At 38.0% G+C, this 22,509-nt stretch overlaps 1 protein-coding gene across 2 annotated transcripts in view; it reads right to left on the bottom strand.

Moving 5' to 3' along the window:
• Nucleotides 1–22,509, bottom strand: part of hs3st3b1a (heparan sulfate (glucosamine) 3-O-sulfotransferase 3B1a) — a 37,464-nt gene that overhangs the window by 895 nt on the left and 14,060 nt on the right. The window contains exon 2 of one of the 2 annotated variants that reach the window (XR_015713425.1): nucleotides 18,246–20,835. Coding sequence is in view for 1 of the 2 variants with exons in the window: in XM_087809533.1 (XP_087665659.1) it covers nucleotides 20,217–20,835 (619 nt within the window). In the remaining variant the exon portion in view is untranslated. Of the gene's footprint in view, nucleotides 1–18,083; nucleotides 20,836–22,509 lie in introns of those variants that run through there. The other variant, XM_087809533.1, reaches the window with a different exon arrangement.

Here is a 22,509-nt window from a genome sequence, read left to right as displayed (position 1 = left end):
GATACAGGTGCTGACAGTGCGAATGTGTAATCGGGCATATGTGGCTACAGTGATTGAATTGAAAAGGAGATGTTTTAAATATGATGGAACTTTTCCAAATATAAAACACTTGTCTATATTCTTACCAAATATGGACTTTTAAGCTCAGATGTACAAATTATAAACTGTATATACATCAATGTATTCCTACAGGTAACACTAAGTATCAACAAACATCTGTTTGGAGCTATGAAGGCAAAAATGTGATAATAAGGTGCAATTTATTTTTGTCGCTCTCTCACTTTTTTTTTGAAGGCGTTAGATGCATGCTTTTATTTTCTAGGACATGCAGTATTTGTTCAGCTGCTTTGTTTGGCAACTTTTGCTTAAACTTTGATCGACGTGAAGTACTTTCGGAAAAGGAGACTCTTCTCGATAATATTCTTTCACCTGATTGATTTTTCCGACAACATTACTTGTGTCTATTTAAAGCAGGGGCCATTCGCGGCCCTATGAAATTACATTCTGGGGCCGAACTAAAAGCCATTACTTCGCTATTCAGATGCTTTGAATGCTGCGGCTAATACAGCGATGTAGCTAACATTTAGATTGATATCCGTCAACAGCCTCCAGGAGGCGCTAGAGCAAAAGTCAGCAAAAATAGTGCGACACAACCTCACCATGGAAATGGCATCAGGGAATGAATAATGAGACGCCTGAGACAGCAGCATAAAGAACATCCTCAATCCAAAGAATACAACAAAAGCGTGAACGGGGAAATAAAAGCAGCAAACTTTATTTATTTTTTCTTCTATCTTGCTGTGTTAACGTTGTGCAGAAACTCATGCATTTAATTAAATTTTAAAAAATAATGTCGCGTGAGAATATCTCCGGTTAAAACATGGACACTATTTTATATATAAATTAATATATTATATGGGTGGTCTATATATGTACATCTTATTTGGAGATTTTGAATTGTATGTGTATTTTGTTGATGTCGGGAAAATTCTTGTATATTGGTCTAAAAATTACACGATGAGGTAGATGGCGTACACTATCCTAACATAAACCTTTTAGATTCTTTTTTGTTCCTCAAGTTCTCTCTTCGGTACGAACTCATTTAATTTCATCAATTTCATCATAAATATACAATTCAAAAGATAAAGATTGTAAGAAAATTGTCGCCTTTTCAATTACTATAGCAATGTTAGCATTAGCTAGATAAACTTTATTGAAAATTCACGAAAGATAAAGGTTTTAAGAAAATGGTTGCCATATCAATTATTTATCAATGTTAGCATTAGCTAAATAAACCTTATTTAAAAGTGTACAAAAGATAAAGGTTGTAAGAAAATGGTAGTGTTTTCAATTACATTAGCAATGTTGGCATTAGCTAGATAAACTTTATTTAAAAGTTTACAAAAGATAAAGATTGTAAGAAAATGGTCGCCTTTTCAATTACTTTAGCATTAGCTAGATAAACTTGATTATAAAGTTTACAAAAGATAAAGATTGTAAAAAAAATAGTAGCCTTTTCAATTACTTTAGCAATGTTAGCATTAGCTAGAAACACTTTATTTAAAAGTTTACAAAAGATAAATATTGTAAGAAAACTTTAGCCTTTTCAATTACTTTAGCAATGTTAGCATTAGCTAGATCAACTTTAATTAAAAGTTTACAAAAGATAAAGATTGTTAGAAAATGGTAGCCTCGGACTCGGAGTACACCTACAGGAATTGGTTACCATTCTTCTGCTTAAGAATTTCTGCTTCGTGAATTTCTCTAAGGAGATGAATAAAGTATCTATCCATCTATCTTAAGAGGAAATGCATTTAACTGATTTATTGTTGGTATCTTGCAAGCTAGCTGTTTTTAAACCAATTGTTGCTAGCAGGTAGAGGGAGCCACTTGTATCTCCGTCTCGGCTGTGATTCCATTCATTTTGGGGGGGGGATTATCCGAAGTCACGGACCGACTTGAAAGGGCCTGAATGGGTCTCGTATCTGCTGCCAGATCAAGTGAATGATCGCGGTCGCGGCCTATCAAAGGTCAAACCAAAGTACCGGCGGCCGTTTCAACCCCGCTGACCCGAGTCGACGGCTCCAGACCCCGTGGTCGGACACCGAGGTGTTTGGAGTGCCTTTGTTTGACTTCCCCGGCGCGGGGACGTCCCTCGCTCTAATGACTGATGATGAGAGTCCTGATGGCCGCCGAGGATGCTGGGAAGGTGGGATTACACCTTTGGCAAACACAGAGTTCAGGAGAAGGCGAGCGGGATTGTTGCTTAGCGGAAAAAAAGTTTCCACGGGGGAAGTCTTAAACTATATAACAGGATCCCTTCAGGAGGTTTTTTCCTCTTCCTGAAATCAATATCCCTTTGTTGCATCCTGTGATTAATATTTTATTTGCCGCTAATTGATTTAGCTTCGTGTGTAATATGTCTATTACAGCAAAGGATAACAGTTTTCGTAGCGAGAAAAGTTAGGTGTTGATGTGTTTTCGGTTCTTATAATAAATTATCGAGACACATTCGTCTTTTCTGTCGCCTAGAAAAAGTTATTCCACAGATGTGAGCGGATAAGAAGTGCAAAGAAAAAACGCTTTGTTACAAAGTTCTGTCACTAGCCCCGAGTTATCCCTCAACCCTGACAATGTTCCAAACATCAGGATCCGAAGCCAAGGAGATCTGGACGCCCCGGCGAGCCCTGGATTCCTGGGTTCAGACGGGGGTTAACAAGTTCTTCCCGAACGTCTGCGTAACGCAAATATTGACAGTGACTCTCATCTTACGACCCGGGTCCACGTCTGATCTCGGCGGCCCGTCACGTTGTCGGCGCGCCGGAGAGGCTCGACAGCTGCTCGCCTGTTACGCTGCTGATCCCGGGGCCGGGTTCTGTTGACCCACTGCGTTAATGATCAGCTAGAGAGGGCTGGAAGTTCAAGGATTGGACTTGGAATGATGCAAAAGCAGGGGATTAAAAATTTTAAAAAAAATGGTCCGTCCAAGTTTAAATCCTTTTTATAACTGATTTTAAACCGTTGCAGTGTAGTATGGAACTCAACTAGTAAGTGGTGAAAAAACAGTCTAGATGAGCTTCAAGATTCTTAAGATGAAAAACGATTCGTCTTCTAAAAAAATAAGCATTTTACTGACGCATCGGTCACTTGAATAGAATTGGTTAAAACATTTATTTCATTGTTAAATTGGGATTTTCCTGGCAGAAAATTATTGATATTAAAAAGGTTGTTTTTTTTTTTAATTTTTTTTTTTTTAAGCATGGTGGGTTAGGTTTTTACATTGTACTCGCATGTTTTGACTGCCATGTGTATTTTTTCATACATCATTATATTGGTATAGCTTTTTTATTTCTTACTCTTATCCTCCAAACACTTTGGTTCTTTCCTGAATGGATTCCCATTTTAAAAAAAAAACAACCCGACAACAAATGAATAAATGGTCTTAATAATTGAAGGCAGACAAATGGATAATTATGAGAAAAAACGGCATGTCATTGTCGTTTAACTTGACAAAACGCCAAAAATAAATGGAACTTGTAGTGTTACATTGTACAAAAAACAATCAAATTTAAGCTTTTTTTATTTTTTTAAAGGGCACCTTTTATTTGTCACATTTTATTTATTAAATTATAGTGATTTAGTGATGAAGCTTCATGAAACAGTGTCATGCTGTTTAGAGGTAAGTAGGTGGCGCCATCAGTAAAAACAATTATGTGACGTTTTATTTGTTTAAAACGGAGGAAAATAGTGCAGAGCCCGCCATCTAGTGGGCTCTGAACATAACGACACTGCTTCATGAAGCTTTATCAGACAGTCACTATTTATTAATTTATAAATTTATCTGTGAGATTAATAAACTGTGATTAACAATTTTAAAAAAATCCTGAAGGAGACCTGAGGGATCAATAAAGTTCTACCTTACCTTAAACTATTGTACAGCGCTAAGAAATTATTTCAGTGCCCATACATTGAGCTTTGGCAGTTAGAATCAAAAAGACATGACAGACAAAGACGAAAATGTACTTTAGAAACGCTGAATGACGCTGAATCCTTCACCATAAATGTCGCCGTGAGTCAAACTTTCAGCTCGTGCTCCGTCGTCAAGTCGCGCCTGCATGGATTAGTGTCAGGTGTTGTAATAACCGAAGCTCGAGGGACGCGGGTTAATATCTATTACACTGTCTTCAATTTAGATTAAGAGCGAAAAAAAAAAGCTGGTTCTTGTCCTAAGAAGCTTTTTGAAAGATTAATTACTTGAGAGCAAACTCGTACAATGTAGGTCAGATATTGGACTTTACTTTACCCATTATTCCGCCGGAGAGAGGCTTTATGAAGGCAAACTTTCTGAACTTTTAATAATGGAAAGTGCTGTGAATTTTGGATGACGTGCTTAAAGGTTGACTGTTAACTTTAAGGAAGTTATGTGGCCCTTTCTCCTGTACTTTTGTGGCCCTCATGAGGTGGGAAATGTTCTCTTTTGTTTGCAATTACAATTTAAATTAAAAAAGAAATGCCTGCTCGAGTTTCTTTCTAAGGTAATTTTCTTTAATATATTATATTTCATTTACCAACGCTTATGTTTAAATTATCTATTATATACATTTTATCTTAACATTGTAGTAGAATATGGAAACAAGTGAATTAGTTTGTAACATTAACATGTTTTTCAGACTAACTTATTCCAAATGTCTGCTTAAATTAAATTGATTTTGTGAAATTGTATTTTTTTTTAAATAAAATAAAATGAACAATAAATACATCTAAATGTACAGTATATTTCCGGGGAAATAATTTATAATAAAAGCACATTTTATTTAATAAATCTGATATTGTGTTGTCATCCTGCTTTTTATTACCATCCTGGACTATTTTTTTTCCTACTAGTCTCTTTACATTAGGTTTATTTTTTCAAATATATTTAACATGTTTTTAAGCTTTTTTGAGCCACTTTGGAAAGACTCCAATTGAACCTCTGCTTCCTTCCCCTTTTAGATTTAAGTGACATTAAATCAGAATGTTGGTGAGTTAATTAGAAAAGAAATGAACATTTTATTAACCTGTATCACATTACTTCACCTTCACATCAACCATTGAATGATCTCCCATAATGCAAAGCGGCTAAAATGATGTTATGAAACCTTAAACGTGGTGTAGTTTTAGATTTGGCGTAAGAAGTTGACTTCGCATCCTTCTCCTTCATGATAGTCGAGATAATTGAATTAGCCGCTCTGTCTCCTCTGATACCCAGCGAGTCTCGTCAGCGAGCGGCGGGTCACTGGGTGGTGCGGTTGCTTCAGCGAGAGGCCAGACAGTAATGCGACGCTGTTTAAGGGAGTTAAAAAAAAAAAATGAAGCGAGCAGCGATAATGTCCCGGTTGACTTGATCTGTGATGACACGAGTGTGTGTTTGTGTGTGTGTGAAAGTGTGTGTTGCAGCGGCAGGGGGTTGATGCGAGTCGGGAGGAATGAAACTCATTTTAAAAGTGAAGTTCAAAGTTCAATCTTGATTGTTTTGTTTTCTTAAATTGAGTTTTTAATGCGTCATCATAAGTGACGATTTCTATCAGTTCATTCAAGTCTCTCTTTTGATTTTTATTTCAGGTCGTTCTTTGTGTGTGTCGACTGTCCATGCGAGGAGAGGTTCTGGTTCCGTGGTGAGAGTTGTGTTGTATAGTCAGGTGGAGGAGTCCGGACTTGAGACAGTTGGTTTCGTGTCACCTCGGGCTTCTCTACAACCTTCCTTCTCCTTCCCTTCCTGAAACGAGTTTCCACGTCTGTGCGTTCATGTTTCAATTTGTGCGTCTATGATGCAACACAAACCATTTGTGGCCTTGGTCTTGTTTATGATGGTCTTGTTTTGGTCTTCTTAATGTTGCAATCATTTTTGGTCTATGGTCTGTTTTGGTCTCTGCTGTCTTGTCTTTGTCCCAGAAATGTATGGTCTTGATCCATGATCTTGGTTCTATAGTCCTGTCTTGGTCTCTGCTGTCTTGTCTGGGTCCCAGAAATGTTTGGTCTTACTCTGAACGGTCTATGGTCTTGGTCTTGGTTCTATAGTCCTGTATTGGTCTAAACGGTCTATGGTCATGACTTGGTCAGAACCACCTGTGGTGTTTTCTTCTCTTGAGTTGGTCTTTTTATAGTTGCAATTATTCTTGGTCTATGGGTTTTTCTTGGTCTCGATGGTCTTGGTGTCGGAAGTCTTGCAATCTTTATTCTTGATCTTGTCTCGGTCTGAAAGATCTGTCGTCTTGTCTTGATAGCTTTGTCTTGGACTGAATGGCATCTGGTGGTGGCCTTCGGTCTTGGTCTTCATGGTCCTGTGTTAGTCTTGGGTTATCTCCATCTCACCCAGTATTGGGCCTCATAAATGTTCTTGAAGTTCCTTTAAAACAAATGTAGGAATGCCCCAAAAGTTCAAGTTACTGTAGGTATATCGTGCATCCATTTTCTTCATCTTGGTGTCAGGAATAGTCTTGGTCTGGACTTGGTCCCGACCTTTTGTTCTTGATCAGGAGAAAGACTTTGTCTTTTCTCGGTCTCGACATTCCTGGTCTTGCAATCGTCTCGGTGTCCGCTTAGGTGGTACTGACTACTGTTTTCCTTCTTCACAAGCATTTTTGAGAAATAATTTTGTGTAGATCCACATCCACTTCCCACCTGGCCGAGAAGGCGCCAGTATCCATCTCATGAGCTCCTTCCACACTCTCTGACAGGTGAGAAGAACGTCCTCGGCGAGGGCAGGCGGCGGTGTGTATTTTTTTTAAGCAAAATCAAGTTTGATCAGTTGTGAAATTCACCTTTTTTCCTCTTCACTCTCGCTGATGTTGACTGGGAAGCTTAATAGAAGATGACATGGGAAAGAGATGATCTAGTGGTGCTACCCCGGGGTCAGTTCAGGCCAGCGTGGAGAAGGACGACCTACTTACCGTTAGCATCTTGCGGTGAGGTCCGACTTCGATCGCGTAATTTCAAAAACCCTCTCGCCCTAAAGGTCTGGGATTTCGGGTGAAAAAGCACGTCTTTGGACTTTTAAAAAACAACGTGATTCAAGTGTGGAGTTGATTTAGGATCCATGGAGAAGCTTCCAGAAGCATCGTCATACCGGTTTCTCTGGGTGATGAGCCAGCGGCCGACATGTCGGGCTAATGGCGACGCAACTGGAAGGAACTCTGCGAGTAGATCAGACAAAGCTCAGTCATCGTTCCTTCCACATAACTCCCACCAGCTGCCGTCTCCAACCACAGAATCCCCAAAGAAACCCGTCTCGTTGTCTCTCGATGTGCAGAATGAAAGTCATCAAAGAGCCCAGCAGTGGAGATTGAGGTTTGGAGTGAATTACCGGATAATTGCGGCGCGTTTTTTTAGATGTGGCGGAGCTTCGGCTTGGAAGAAGAATGGGACGGAATCGGGGGAAGATTCTTAGAATTTGGGGAGGATTCGCTGTTTTGATAAATACTTGAGAGATTGAAAGATACAAACATCAGTAATGGAAGCTTTGGAGAAACGTTGAAGCTCCAAGTACCCGGAGGACAAACCATAGAACCAATTTTTATTTCTCTTAGTCTTGTAAGAATTTTTTTGACAGCGTGTTTCAAAAAGGAATCAATGAAAAGGGATCTGATGCTTCACTTCTATCCTAAAGAAAACAACTTTCTTTTACTGTTCCCAGAGGGCGGAACCGTATCGTAAGATCCTCTTGCAGCTCCTGAACACCTACAGGAAGGAGAGAATGTCTGTTTTTGCTGATTTTTATTGTCGGCTTCTTGAAAATAAACATAAGAAACGACACAATGTCGGTATTTTCGCAGCTACGACTGTTCTGCTGAGTATTGTTCTTTTGCAAGAGTAAAATCCAAGCGGTAAAGTCAACATATGTTAACCCAGGTGTTTTTTCTTAAACTATTTTTCTAAGATAAAGTTAATTCATTCATTTTCTACCGCTTTATCCTTTTATGGGGGTCCCAGTTTCATTGGGCGACACCCTGGACACACAAAGACAGACAACCATTCACACACACACTCATACCTATGGACAATTTCCCCAAGTTCTCAATCAACCTCTGTTTGTTTTTGGACTATGGGAGGAAACCGGAGTGCCCGGAGTAAACCCATGCAACACAGGGAGAACATACAAACTACACAGAAAGGAAACACTAGTTGGCTTGGCCCGGAAGCGAACCAGCAACCTTCTTTCTTGCCGTGAGGCGACTATGCTAACCCTCTTGTAAAGTTAATTTATTTAATTTCTTAAACTGTTGCAGTGCGTTATGAGATTGTTGTGAGCGGTTTTACAGGCAAGTCATCGATAATATACACTAAAGAGTTTGAATTTGAAGATGTGAAGAAAAAAAAAGATATTTTTAAGATGATAGCAACTTGATTAGCAACTTTGTGTTTTTGCATCCATTTTCAAGTTTATCCTTTCCTTTTTCTATTCTTAGTAATCCAAGAACGGTTCCTGCAAATAGCCGGCTGAAGTTAGCTAGTCTGTGTGTGTTCTTCTGGAAGATACTGGTATCGGTGCTGAGATAAAGGGAGGAAAAAGATAAGGATGCTAAAAAAGATGACGGCGTGTTGTCCAAAAGGATGAGCAACCTTTATTTGAAAAGAGTTTTGAAGACCCTTTCTTTTTTTAACCTGTTTCACTATCTGTCAATTCTAAAGCTCTACCTAGAAAGTACTTTATTATAAATATTTCAAATGTACCATATTAAGTCACTTTGCAAGATCTCTTGGCTTCTTGCTCAAAATTCCACACAAGACTGATATCACGACGTTTTTTTGATGCCGTTCTTTTGTTTCATGCTGTCGTGGTGTCACTCGAGCAACCGTTGCCAGATATCACCCCCGACAGTTGTCACACCTTGTTAAGCACCGTTGTGTAGCGGTGAGTGTCATGTTTTCTCACGACAGGGAGGTCACAGGTTTGAGTCCCGTTTTAGCTAGAGCCCCCTATGTTTGCACCTGGTCCACATCTACTGTTAAAGATCTTTTTACCTCCTGTTTTTTGTTTTTGTTTTGGTTGTTCACATTGACCTCTAAGTGGCGCTGTAATGAAAGAGTAAAGAAGAAATGGTGCACGAGTTCACAAGCAAATGTATGATCAAGTGAAGTGTTTGCTGCTCATTATAATGAAAAACTACAAAGTTTACTTCGTTGTTCTTGTAAAAAGACAATATTAATGTTTATACGAAAAAATAAATCCTCAAAAGCAACTGAAAAACACGATCCTACAACAAGGTTTTTTTTTTCTTTGACATTTTTGGGGCCAAAAGTCAAACACTTTACTGAACAGTCTATAACAAGAACGCCATTGAACTGGAAATAAAAGTCTGAATTTTTTTATTGACTAGTCTTAGCCTCGAGCATTTTCCTTTTTACCTAAAACACAACATGCGTTCACTTTTATCTCTTTTATCAAAACACCGTTCCCTCCATCAGTATTTCGTTCATTTAAAGGATACAGTATTTCACAAGTCATAGCTCAAGTCTTTAATATCCAAACAAAGGTTGTACTTTACATTCATATTACATTTTGAGCATAACAATTGTATTTAAAGCTCTTGTGGGCCACATTAAAATGCCTCGGCGGGACATATTTTGGCCCCTCTGCCTCTGAGTTTTGGCTGTTATTTAAAATGTTTATTATAATTAACCTTTTTTTATTATTTAGAAAATAATCATCAACAATGTTCATTTTGTGTATTTGTAGAAATCTTCACATTGATAAACTATATTTTCATGGATATACGTTGGTTTGTGTCGTCGTGTCCGTCTTTCTTGGGGTCGCTTTTTGAAAAGCCCTTCAGTGACGTCACGTTCATTTAACTCGGCCAATCACGCGCCGCAAAATTAGTGGAGAAGAATCGAGTTGGAATATGATTTTGGGGCGCTGGAAAAAGCGACCATGGCAGTTGAAATATTAAATGGTAAACTTTCGCACTTTGGCAATAGCTTGGTTAGCTCGCATGGTAACGTGTAGTATTTTATTTACTACTCTAGTACTACTTTAAATTTGTAAGTTTTTTCAAAAGTTACTTTTTCTATTATTAGCATAATAAACCAGATTATTCATCTTTAGCTTATAAAGTGTTGATTTCTACAGGTAATTAATATTGTCTAAGTTTAATACAAGACTATTTCCCACTGATACTTTCAATGGTACAGGCAGTAAAAATGTACTGGAAAAGAGAACCACCAAGAATATATTCCTTCAGCAGCCACTGCGGTTAATCTCTAAATAGATGAAAGAAAACACCTTCTTTTTTTTTTTAATCCCCCACCAGTCGACGGTGAACCATATTACTCCAATTAACAGTGATTTAATATCGTTTTAATGCATGTAACAGTAATTTCATTCACCGTGACTCGGCTCCGGCGTCCATGAGCAAGTCCCGGAGGAAGATATTAGAGATGAACACATTATTAAAAATTAATATCTGCCGGCAACACCGTAAACATCTCATGAATTATCTCAAATTGGCGTAAAGTAGTATTTTTTTTTTTTTTAAACGAGAATCTGAAATGTCCTTCAAAAAGAGCAGGAAAAAAAATGGCAGATAAGCTGCGTGTTTATAAAGATGAGAGATAAACGCGGCAGAAGTCGTCCTGGGAAATTCACGGATTCATTCTTCTTTCCGCGTCAATCCCAGGAGCGAGAGTTTAACGAAGCAATTAATTGGAAAACCAGATTAAATTCCTGGACGCCGGGAAATTATCTCAAAGTGCTTCCTCTGGTGCTCCGGGGCAAGAACGAGATGCTTAATTGTTTTTTTTCCAAGTCAACAAGTCCTTGGATTGACTTTTATTTGGTAAAACTGAGTTATTTATTCCATCAATTGTGACTTGAGAGCGCAGCAGTGGAAGTCTGGTTTTAAAAATACCCTTATCTTAGAAACACCTACTCAAAGATGCCACTGGAGGTTGTTTTTTTTCCAGACGCTCGTCTTCATCTTGCACTTCAGATTATCTGTGGTTTAAAAGCAAAGCTCCCCCTGCTCTGCCTTTTCTGGACAGACAGTCTGAAGCAGAAGATCCGAGCTGTAATCCCACCGAAGGGTCCCTCTGAACCCCCCCAGCCCTCCTCTTCTTTAAGAACAAATCTTGGATTATGAAGGTGATGTCGGTGTATATGGAGTAGGGGGCTCTGCACACTTCATTAGGGTGAAAGCAGGATAAGTCTGGCCGGCGATTTTGGGGGGTCAAGAGAAGGGGTGTTAGAAATAGCAATAAAATCACAATTTCATTTTTTACACGATATTTTAATGTTATTCAACAGCACTGTATTGTTTTAAAAACATATATTATTGAATCATTTCTTTGGCTTCCAAATCACATTTTATTTTTTAATACCATTTTTCTTTATGGTTTACAGTTTAATAAGGTGTTTTCAAATAATTCGATTTATTTTTATTTATAATTTTTCTAGCAACCTTTTTAACAGTGAATCTTTTGCTGCTCATTATAATGAAGGACTAGCAACAACAAAGACCAACTTTTTGGACTAACATTTTCCTTCAGTTTTGGATGCAAGACGATAGTGATGTGTCTATGACAAAGTTTCTGTAAAAGTGAGAAAAAAGGAACTCCCTTAAACTGGAGCTGAAAGTCCGACATTTTTAGTCGTTTCTTTTTCAGATTTTTATTTTTTTTAATTTTTTTTTACATTTAAGATGCACATTTTCACAGCATTTGTTTGTTTTTGTGTTGCAATTGAACTTCCGGCCGCTAGATGGCAGTATTCATTACATCCTTCAGAAGAATGAATTCCAGCAATGACTGAGGACGAGAGGATACAGTTGACGCCAACAGCTTTTAAAGCTGATGTTTGGACATATTTTGTTTTTCAAAAATGAAAGCAGTTACGACTTCGTCAAGAGTCATGTGGTCTGTAAATTCTGCAACACCAGAGTCAAGTACTCGACAATACTACATGTATAACCTTGTTACTACAGTATCGTCAGATATCGTATCGTTGACACTGAATAGTCAAACCTATCGTACCAACAGTAAAAATAAATGCCTCTAGTCACAAGTGTGACTTATTAACTTTTTTAAATTGCTTATTAAAATCAAATTTCCAGCCCAAACAAGCGTCTTAATGTTATTTTGAAATGGTTCTGTTGATGTGAGCCCTGATGAGGTGAAGTCGGACCACTGGGATCATCAGAGGACCTAATGGCGGGGGTCCAGAAAGTGGTACCGGGCAGGCGGGCGACTCCGACAAACGCAGACGAGGGACCACAGAACGAGCATTAGGATCCGAGGGCTGTAGATTGGCTGTCGGTCTCCGCGGGTCCCTCGTCCTCCCGAGGGAATCTCTGGTTACAGCGGCGCCGCTGATGCAAGTCCGAGCTTTTGCAGCATCATGTGTTGTTTTCTCTTCACAGGCTCTGAAATCTGATGAGAAGAAGTTGCACAAGGACGGAGCCTGGAGGTGCATGAGCTCAGCAAAATATCATTTTATTCATCAGACAAATGAACTTTTACTAATTCTCTCTATTCCTGGTTACGTTTGAAATCAAATACTTTTAGAATATTTATATTTATTCTGCTGTTGTTGGAGATCCAGTATTCTCCTGAGGACACAACTTTCATCTTATTTTTATCTAGTTATACATAGATTTATCTCATATTTACCTTTAAATATAAATTATGTTTCATATAAATAATGTGTTCATCTCATTGCATTTATAATATTAATTATAAGTCGTAACTCAATAATGGTTCATAAAAAGTAAATATTTTTAAATATTTTTTCATTTAAAGTATGCATTGTTTTTTTTACCGTCACATTTTTATGTTATTAATATTTTAATCTATATATATTTTGCTTTATTCTATTGATTTTAAGTTTTATTAAAGTTTTTTTTTAGTATTCAAAGGTAATTTTATTAATATTAGTGTTCCTGCTATTACTGTTATTATAACTTTTTTTTCAAAGTAATCTAGTTTATTTTGCATTTAAGGTCATTTTTCTACTTGTTTTTATTATTATTATTAAGCCCGTACCTTGATCTTTAAAGAGAGGGCTCAAAAGTTTGAAAAATAATACTGAATTCATTTATTCTACATTTTTGGGGCACGTTTTTTTGTGTCTAATTGAAAAATACTATGACATGAATTCTATAATTGTATATAATACATATATTATAAAGTCATCTAAATGAAATAAAAGTCCATGAAAATACAAGTTATTTCGTAGAAATGAGTCTCAACTTGCTGCTGATTCGTCCATAAATCAAATTGTAAAGTTTCCTCTCAGACGGTTTGAAACTTTTCACCCACTTTAAGAAATGAATCCTCGTCATTTCAGCGCCACATGAAGAAGTTGTTATTCCACATGACGTCTCTCTGGCGAACATCAATAATTCATCTCGCTTTGACAAGTGCACACAAACACCGTCGGCGCTAATATCTGACCCGACAAGCCCGAGGCGTGGCCCGCCATACTTCCTCGATCCCCCCCCAACATTCACGGACTCCATCTTGGAATATGAAAATAAAATAAAATAAAAAAAAGTCACCTGGTCGCAGCAGGAGCACTTAAGGAACGTCTCGCTGCAGGATTTAGATCGGCTCTGTCAGCACTTGCATGTCAACCTGGATTGTCTGTCTCGGATTAATGCTTGCCCTTCCAATCGGATTAGGATTAGGAGCTGGTACAATGTGGCATTAGAGGGAGACACAATTGTCTTACAGAGATCTGGAGCCGGGTTTGTTTAAGATTATTAAGTTGCTCTTTTCTTTTCATGGCTGTTCGGACGCACGATAGTCGGAAGAAAACTGAAGAAATTATCCTTTTTTTTCCCCACTTCCTCCTCTGTTGATTCAGACCCTTCACACGCTCGTCGTCCATCTTGTTGATTGACATGTGATTTGCCCAGGGTCACCTTGAGAAGATAGGATAGGCTCCGCCCACCTCTACACATTAATACGGTGGTGTCTTAACCTTTTTTTCGAGGAGGGTCACATTTGTAAACTTATCCACAAGTTCAACATGTAAAGGATTTTTTCTTTTTTCTTGTTCGACACAAGAACTTCTTCACAGAGATAACTATCTTAGTATTTATGAAATGGCAACAACATGTTAAGTGTTTTATAGTGTCTAGTTGATTTAAAATGAAACTTACAGGGGCCACATGATATCTTCTAAAGGGCCACAATGGCCTCCTGGTCCGAATTGGTTTCAATCTTTTTCTAAGGGGCCTAGATTTGTTGAAGTGTATGCAAACAGGGGCCAAATGTATGTATGAGTGTTGACATCATAGCAGTTCGTTTTCTGATTCAAAAAGTTCAAAATAAATGCAAATATATTTTTACTTAAACACAACATTGAGAACATTGTGTTCAGGAATTAGCATCGACTCTTTCTGCTATCCGTCCGTCCGCGCTAGCCGTCCGTCCGCGCTAGCCGTCCGTCCGCGCTAGCCGTCCGTCCGCGCTAGCCGTCCGTCCGCGCTAGCCGTCCGTCCGCGCTAGCCGTCCGTCCGCGCTAGCCGTCCGTCCGCGCTAGCCGTCCGACCGCGCTAGCCGTCCGACCGCGCTAGCCGTCCGACCGCGCTAGCCGTCCGACCGCGCTAGCCGTCCGACCGCGCTAGCCGTCCGACCGCGCTAGCCGTCCGACCGCGCTAGCCGTCCGACCGCGCTAGCCGTCCGACCGCGCTAGCCGTCCGACCGCGCTAGCCGTCCGACCGCGCTAGCCGTCCGACCGCGCTAGCCGTCCGTCCGCGCTAGCCGTTCTGAACACCCCTGTTATAATGAAAAGATGGTTGCCTACTTCGAATCCTACTCGGATGTGTTTTGGGAATATTGGAAGGATGATCGTTATCACGACTACAGTCGTAGCGACTCCGTTGATCAAGATTATTATCCGTAAAACTCTTTAGAACGACTTGAATCGTTATCTTCCTGTAATTGATCTAAATCTGTCGGTAATGTTTTACATCTTGATTCCCCGGAGCCTCTTGCCAAGTGGAAGCAGCTCCGATCCACCAGGTGTCTATTTTTCCCAACCTTCAAATAACAGCCCGCGGGGATGCTTGCTAACAGCTACACCCCCCCTCAGGAGCCTGACAATTACAGCTCCTGCTCGTACGCCTGTAATTGCAGAGGGAGACGCTTGCTGAGCCATTCCTGCCACCAGGGAGAGTCTCTTTCTTCTAGGGCCGCCTCAGGTGTGTGGAGTTAAATAAAGCTTGTGTCCTGATCGAGAGCCGTGACTCGTATCCCGCTTGAACCTTGACCTCCGAGCCGCGATGCCCGATGGACGAGGACGCTCGCCCGAGGACACGACGAGATGGACTTGAACTTTGAATGTTCCTGACGAAGTGTGTCGGAGAACGCTAGTATCACTAGGATTGTTGGGCGGGAACGCAACATTTGGTGTCACAAGTAGGATAGAAGTCGGTGTAATAGATGTAAATATTTGGTATCACAAGTAGGATGGTAGTTTGTTATAAATGTATATATTTGATGTCACAAGTAGGATGGTAGTTCATGTTATACATATATATATTTGGCGTGACAAGTAGGATGGTAGTTTGTGTTATAAATATATATATTTGGCGTGACAAGTAGGATGGTAGTTTGTGTTATAAATATATATATTTGGCATCACAAGTAGGATGGTAGTTTGTGTTATAAATGTATATATTTGGTGTCACAAGTAGGATGGTAGTTTGTGTTATAAATGTATATATTTGGTGTCACAAGTAGGATGGTAGTTGTTATAAATATATATATTTGGTGTCACAAGTAGGATGGTAGTTTGTGTTATAAATGTATATATTTGGCGTGACAAGTAGGATGGTAGTTCTTTCTATAAATATATATATTTGGCGTGCCAAGTAGGATGGTAGTTTGTGCTATAAATGTATATATTTTGTGTAACAAGTAGGATGGTAGTTCTTGTTATATATATTTGGTGTCACAAGTAGGATGGTAGTTCTTTCTATAAATATATATATTTGGTGTCACAAGTAGGATGGTAGTCGTGTAATAAATGTAAATATTTGGTGTCACAAGTAGGATGGTAGTTCTTGTTATAAATATATATATATTTGATCTAAATGTATATAAATAAAACTTTAATTTCCTAAAATGAACTTATATTGCTTTTAAATTTCATATATATTTTTTTATTGATCTCCAGCTGGGAAATGTTTTTTTTTTTTATTGCGTGACCTTCGTCCATTTATTATCCCATCAAAATCATAAACGTGGAGATAATAACTGTTGAGACTCTCTAGGAAAACACAAACACGTATCAAATGTTTTCAGATCCAGTGATCGATGACGGATCGAAACCCGACCTTCATATTGTGAGGCAGGAGTGTCGAGTGTCTCCGGGGGGAGAATAGTTTTTTTTTGTTTTTTTTCATAACGTGTCATCTTGTGTGCACGTGAGAAACCTGACACTCTGTTTACCAGTTTGACTCGCGGGGGTCATGGCAACATCGTCGGCGACTCATGTCCTGAGACGCCCTCGGATAGCATTTAGCAGCTTCGTGCTAATTAGCTCGACGACTTTATGTCGGATTGTAAATCACACAGCGGAGCGTCATCGCCTGCAGGGAGACGCACACTTGTGTTCGCAACCACACAACAAACATTGTGTTATTACTTCCAGGAAATCATTTTGATGGATGCATGAAAATATTTCAGGTTTAAAAATAAAGCTTATTTATATACATTATAGCATTATTTCAAATGCAAAAAACACATTTATTTTGTTTAAAGGATGTTTAAAAATGTGTTAAGATTTATATTTGGCGGAAAATTAGAAACGGGAAACACACATGTATAAATTCAGTTTTACTGCTTTGGGCTTGAAACCTGTCCAAAATAAATCACTCTAAAACAATATATTCATTAAATCTTTTGATATAAGCATATGTTTCATCGTTTACTTCAATGTATTGAAAGTATAAACACAAACAAAATGTAATGTTTATACATAACATTTAATAATTAATAATTAATAATAAAAATAACATAAATTATAAGCCATACTTATCATTATCAGGAATATATATGAGACAGGAGAGAAATCTTTTCAGGCTGTTGCTCCTAAGCTTTGGAACGATCTTCCTCTCTCTATGCTTGATGGATCTACTGACTCCTTTAAGAAACATCTTAAGACGTTTCTATTTGTTCAGGCTTTTCCTTGAATTTCTTGAACTCCTGTGTTGTTCTCAGTATTATCTTGATCTTTAAAGTATGTACTTTTTTGAGTATTGTTTTGATTGTCTAAGCGCTTTGTGACCCTGGTCTCGAAAAGCGCTATATAAATAAATATTACTTACTGACTTACTTACATATTTGAAAAAACATAACGCACAATTCCCCTTTTATTTTCTATTGTTTTAAAAATATATTATGTTTATAAGTGAGTAAATACAAGTTCTCAACTCGTATAAAACAAATATATTCTGTATAAACAAGAATATAAATAAATCAAAAGTGATATTAACTTGAGTTAAGATGATGATGTAAAATGTGTTGGAGAATAATATGTAGGAATTATAAGAATATTTTCAAAAGAAAAACAATATGAAGACCTTAATATTATATTTAATATATATTTATTTTCTTACCTGAACCTCCCTCCCCTCCCCCTAAAAAAAAAAGTCATTACCTTGAGCTAACAACCTCTAAAAAATTTCGAAAATAAGTTTTTGTGTAACGTTAATATTTGTATCATTTATTTGTATTGTATTTTCTTAAAAGTTTTTGTTTGTTTTGCCAAATTAAACTTGAAGTTTTGTTGTAAATTGGATTTTCTGAATTTGAATAAATATCTAAACGTTGATTTAAATAGTATCTTTTGTAGACAAAAGTAAAAAGGAAAAAAAAAACACGGTACAAAAAGGTTTTGTATCATAATTTCCTCTTCACCATCTTGATTTATCATTTTCCTGGCTAGTGTTAAACTATAAAACATGTTTTATGTTCATCCATATATTTGGTGTCACAAGTAGGATGGCAGATCAATAACATCATAGACCGGAAACTAGTGATGGTCTGATGAAGCTTCATGAAACAGTGTCGTGTTGTTTAGAAGTCAGTAGGTGGCGCCATCAGTTTTAAAAATGATGTTTCATCAAAACAGTGTAGTATAGAGACCGCCATCTAGTGGACTCTGAACATAACGACACTGCTTCATGAAGCTTCATTACAACATCACTGAAACACTTAAGAAAAGACACATCAGTCTCTCGTAGAATAATTTTATTCCTCACTTCATTAAAAAAAAAAAAAAAACCCGACACGACTGTTAATCTCTGCCTTAATCGATCAAACCTGCTTCGTCCGGAGCGACGCACGACATTATCTTTACCTCGACATTCATCCCGCTCGTAAATTCCGAAGGGCTGATTAAAACTCAGCCGTACACGACTTCGCCTTTGAAGAGGAATCTGAGAACGTATATGAAGGGCGTCGCTACATTAATACCACGTGTGATGATGCATTAGATCCGTGTCTCTCCATGACTCGGATACAAAAAGAAGAAGGGATGAAGGGATGTCGTACAGCAGATCTATGGGACCAAACATGTCGAGAAACACCTGGAGAACGTTTTTTTTAAATCCTTCAAAAAAAAACAACAACATTCCAGCGGAGGATGAATTTGATCAAGATGGCCGCCGGGGGTCAGGCGTAATCTCGCCGCCCGTTAATGGATCCGTGTTTTATTGCGGCGCTTGAGAGCGCGAGGCGGTGCCATCCGTCAGGTCTAATTGACATGATGAGCAGCCATTACGGTATTGATCCACCTGGCGAGTGACACCGGATCAGCTGACGCCCGCATCGACCCGACTAAGTGAGTCCACGGGACCCCCCGTGTGTGTTGGGGGGGTCACCTTCGTGTCCTTTGGATTTGGTTCGTGTTGAAGCAGCAAATGATTGAAAATGAAAATACCCGTAAAATTTTGTGCTTTTTTTTTTTTTTTTTTTTGTCAGACGAGGAAATGAAAAGTGATCAAGAAACCGTCAGGCAGCATCGTGAGCTCATCGAAAAATAAATTATCATAAAATAGACTTCTTAAAATTTGTACACATCTAACAAATACTATACACTCTCTCTCTGTGACGCTGGGCCTCGTGCGCCGACCTGTCCTGAGCGCAAAATGTCTTTTTTAAATAAAAAAAACAACTAAATAAACTCATAAAAATGTACTTTGAAACATATCCTTCAACTCATGGCAACATTATAAACTACACGCCTAAACTATCTTAGGTATTTTTGTGTCAAATATTTTTTAATATATAGAATATTTTTTTTACTTTAAAATGTATTATCTATTGATATTAACACTTGACATACAAGTAGGGAAATATGAATAAATCAAAAGTGATATTAACTTTGTCGAAAGTTTTTTGTTTTCTTTGTGTTTGTAACCTATTTAATGCAGACCTGAACAAAAATAAGCGAGGCCCGGGGGCCACATTCGGCCCTTTGACTGCATTCATATGGCCCTCAAAAGCAAAACCCATCAGACAAATCACGTAGACCCTTAAATCTCTAAATATGACGATCAGGATTTTGTTTGAGATCTTTTGTCCTGTTTTTGTCAAGTATTTAAGTGAATAAAATATTGTGCTTTAACATCAAATGTAAAAAAGTTATATACATTTATTATTTTAGTGCTTTATCTAGATTTTATTAGATTCGTTTTTGTAACTTACGTTCTTTTTTTTCCCCATAATTTTCTTTACTTGATGGCCCCTCATGAGAGCCACGGTATAAAATGTGGCCCCTGAGGAAATAAAACTCCCAACCAATGACCTGATGTAACCTTTTGCTTAAAAAATGTAACAAAAAATGAGAAACATGAAGAAACTAAATACATTCTTGAAAAAAACTGCCGTATTTCATGAATTGATGAAAAATAATGAATAAAATACATATTTAAAAATGGCATTAAGTTACCTCAGGGTGTACCAAAATCAAAATACAACATTTTCGGAGATGTATTACCTCGTCAAAAATGTTTGGATGCTTTCCAAAACATTACATTTTTTTGTCTTTTTTTCCCCCCTCAATTTCAGGTCTTTGACCCTAAAAGTCTAAAGATTTTTGACCGTATTTATCCACCCATTTATGTTCCAGGGTGGCCGGGAGACGCTAATGTATAACGTGGTTAGGAGAACGAGGTAAACAGGAGACCCAACGTCATCAGAGTGTGATCTTTCAACTAAGACCCCTCCTCTCAGTCCCAGCCGAAATCGTGGCCGGTCATCTTGTAGAACTTCCTGTTGAAGGGTTTATAGAAGTCCCGGAGTCTCTGCACCACCTCTGGGTGGATGTTGGGATGAGTCCGGCCTTTGGTTTTCCCGAGGCAGTGCGGCTTGCTGTTCCCGTCGGGCCTCTTCAGGCAGGGGAAGCCCTTGGCCGGGTTAAAGTGAAAATGCTCCTCCGTGACGACCCTCCTGAGACCCAGGAAGTCCTGCACGCGAGCCACCTGTCCCGCCGGGTCGCTGATCAGCCGCTCGCCGCTGACGAACAGCAGCTGGTCGGCGGGGAAGAACAGCAGCCATCGCTCCAGGTGTTTGGCGTACATCCCGATCTGGACGGCGCTCCACGAGGTGTCGATGAGACCCGCCGACTTGTTCTTGAACGTGAGGCTCTCGAAGGAGGGGATGTCGGGTTTTTTGGAGCGGGTCTGGGTGTAGTCCGAGATGGCTCGGGTGACCGGGTCCCGGACCACCACGATGAGCTTCGTGTCTTTGGACATGTTGTGGATTCGTGCCGGGACTTCCTTGGTGACGTAGTAGCTCGGCGTCTTCTCCATGGTCAGCTGGCCGTCGGAAGATTTGGGCATCAGCTCCCTGCGAAGAAGATAAAAGTTAAAGACCCTCAGCTTGCGTTTATTCAACCCTTATTGATTACTTATCAAGTTAAAATATCTGATGCAAAAACATATGCATTTAAACTCTTTCAATTTAAAATTGACGTCATAATTTCCCTTTTATTTTCAATTGTTTAAAGAAATATTATTTTATAAGCTAATAAACATGTTCTTCTCCATCATTTATATTGATTTTTATTTAAAAAAAAGAAGGTTAACATTTTTGGAATTTTTAGTTCTAAGTCTTTAGATAAATTAGAAAAAAGTAAAAAATTACATGTTTGGACATTTTACAAACGTTATTGGGGTAAAAAAAAAAGTCCACTATTAAGAAAATAAATTCCGTATTTGTAGCGAAAGATTTAAAATATGAATCTTATTCTTTTTTTTATTTGTATACATGAATTTAGACAATTATTTTTGAATTATTCTTTCATTTTAATTTTTGAAGACATTTATTTTACAAGTAAAAAAGTTATGGTCACGAGAAAAGTCTTTATAAAACACAAACTATAGACTTTAAGTCACAATTGATTTATTTTATTTTTTACTGAAGTCGTGTTTAGACATATTCAAGTTTATTTTTTACAGCGGTAAACAACAACTTAATTAGCATTTATTCACTTTTAAGTTATCTTAAAAGTCTTTGTTTTATCATATTGATTTATATTAATAGACCATTAATTTCAATGATTATATATAAAGTGTTTCGTTTTTTCTTCCTCAGTGTATTAATTATTTTGATTAAATATTAAAATTGTATCTAATTTAATCATATACAAAATATTTGATTTTCTAATGTTTAATATTTTTTACATACTACCCAATATTTCCCACACAATATTTATTAAATTACTTTATTTTGAAAACAATATACTGTAAAACAACTATACCACTCTTAAAACACCTTATTTTAACTTATATATTTGTTTCTTCCTGTTAATATTTATTTATTTTTGACATTTACACAAGATTTGTGCATATTTTTTACTCATTTAGATGTTATTTTAATTTTATGGATGATGCTATGAGAACAATAAAGTATATATTTAAAAGGTAGAAAGAAAAGTCATACATGGCATCAGTATTATACTTTTAAAACCTTATCTATAGTCGTCTATAAAACGGTTATGCTTTGATAAAGATTTGGGACATATTTTTGAACTGATTCTTGGAAGTGAATCACTTACGGTGGTGTAAAGTATACTTTGATTTGTTGGTTACGTCGTCTATTAAAAGTGCTGAGGTTGAAGCGGAAGCCATCTTAAGTGAGTCCTTAAGAGACAAGCGAACGCTTGCATTAAACGCCAACACACACACACGGGAATCAAAGTTGAGATGTTTAGCAGCTGTGAATGTATCAATTTGTGTTTTGCGGCTCCTTTTATATGAAAGTTTTGATTGGCCTCTTCTACGGTGAATGGAATCGAAGCGAAAGCTCCTCTGTATCAACATCTCAGGGCTTATTAAAACACATGAATTACATCTTCAGCCGAGCTATTCCGTCACTGGCAGGTTAAGCCGGGGTTCGATCACCCGTACAATTGCGTGAGAGCGCAATAAACACTCGCTGACATCTTCATAATGCACGCTTGATAGAAGACATTCATCTCCGTCTGCTGCCTTAAGACCTCAATCTTCCCTCCAACCTCTC

The sequence above is a fragment of the Callionymus lyra genome, chromosome 15 (genome assembly GCF_982586985.1).
Source record: "Callionymus lyra chromosome 15, fCalLyr1.hap1.1, whole genome shotgun sequence".
NCBI classification, from domain to species: domain Eukaryota; kingdom Metazoa; phylum Chordata; class Actinopteri; order Syngnathiformes; family Callionymidae; genus Callionymus; species Callionymus lyra.
Note: the sequence above shows the minus strand (reverse complement) of the source record. Positions and strands in the feature narration are given on the sequence as shown.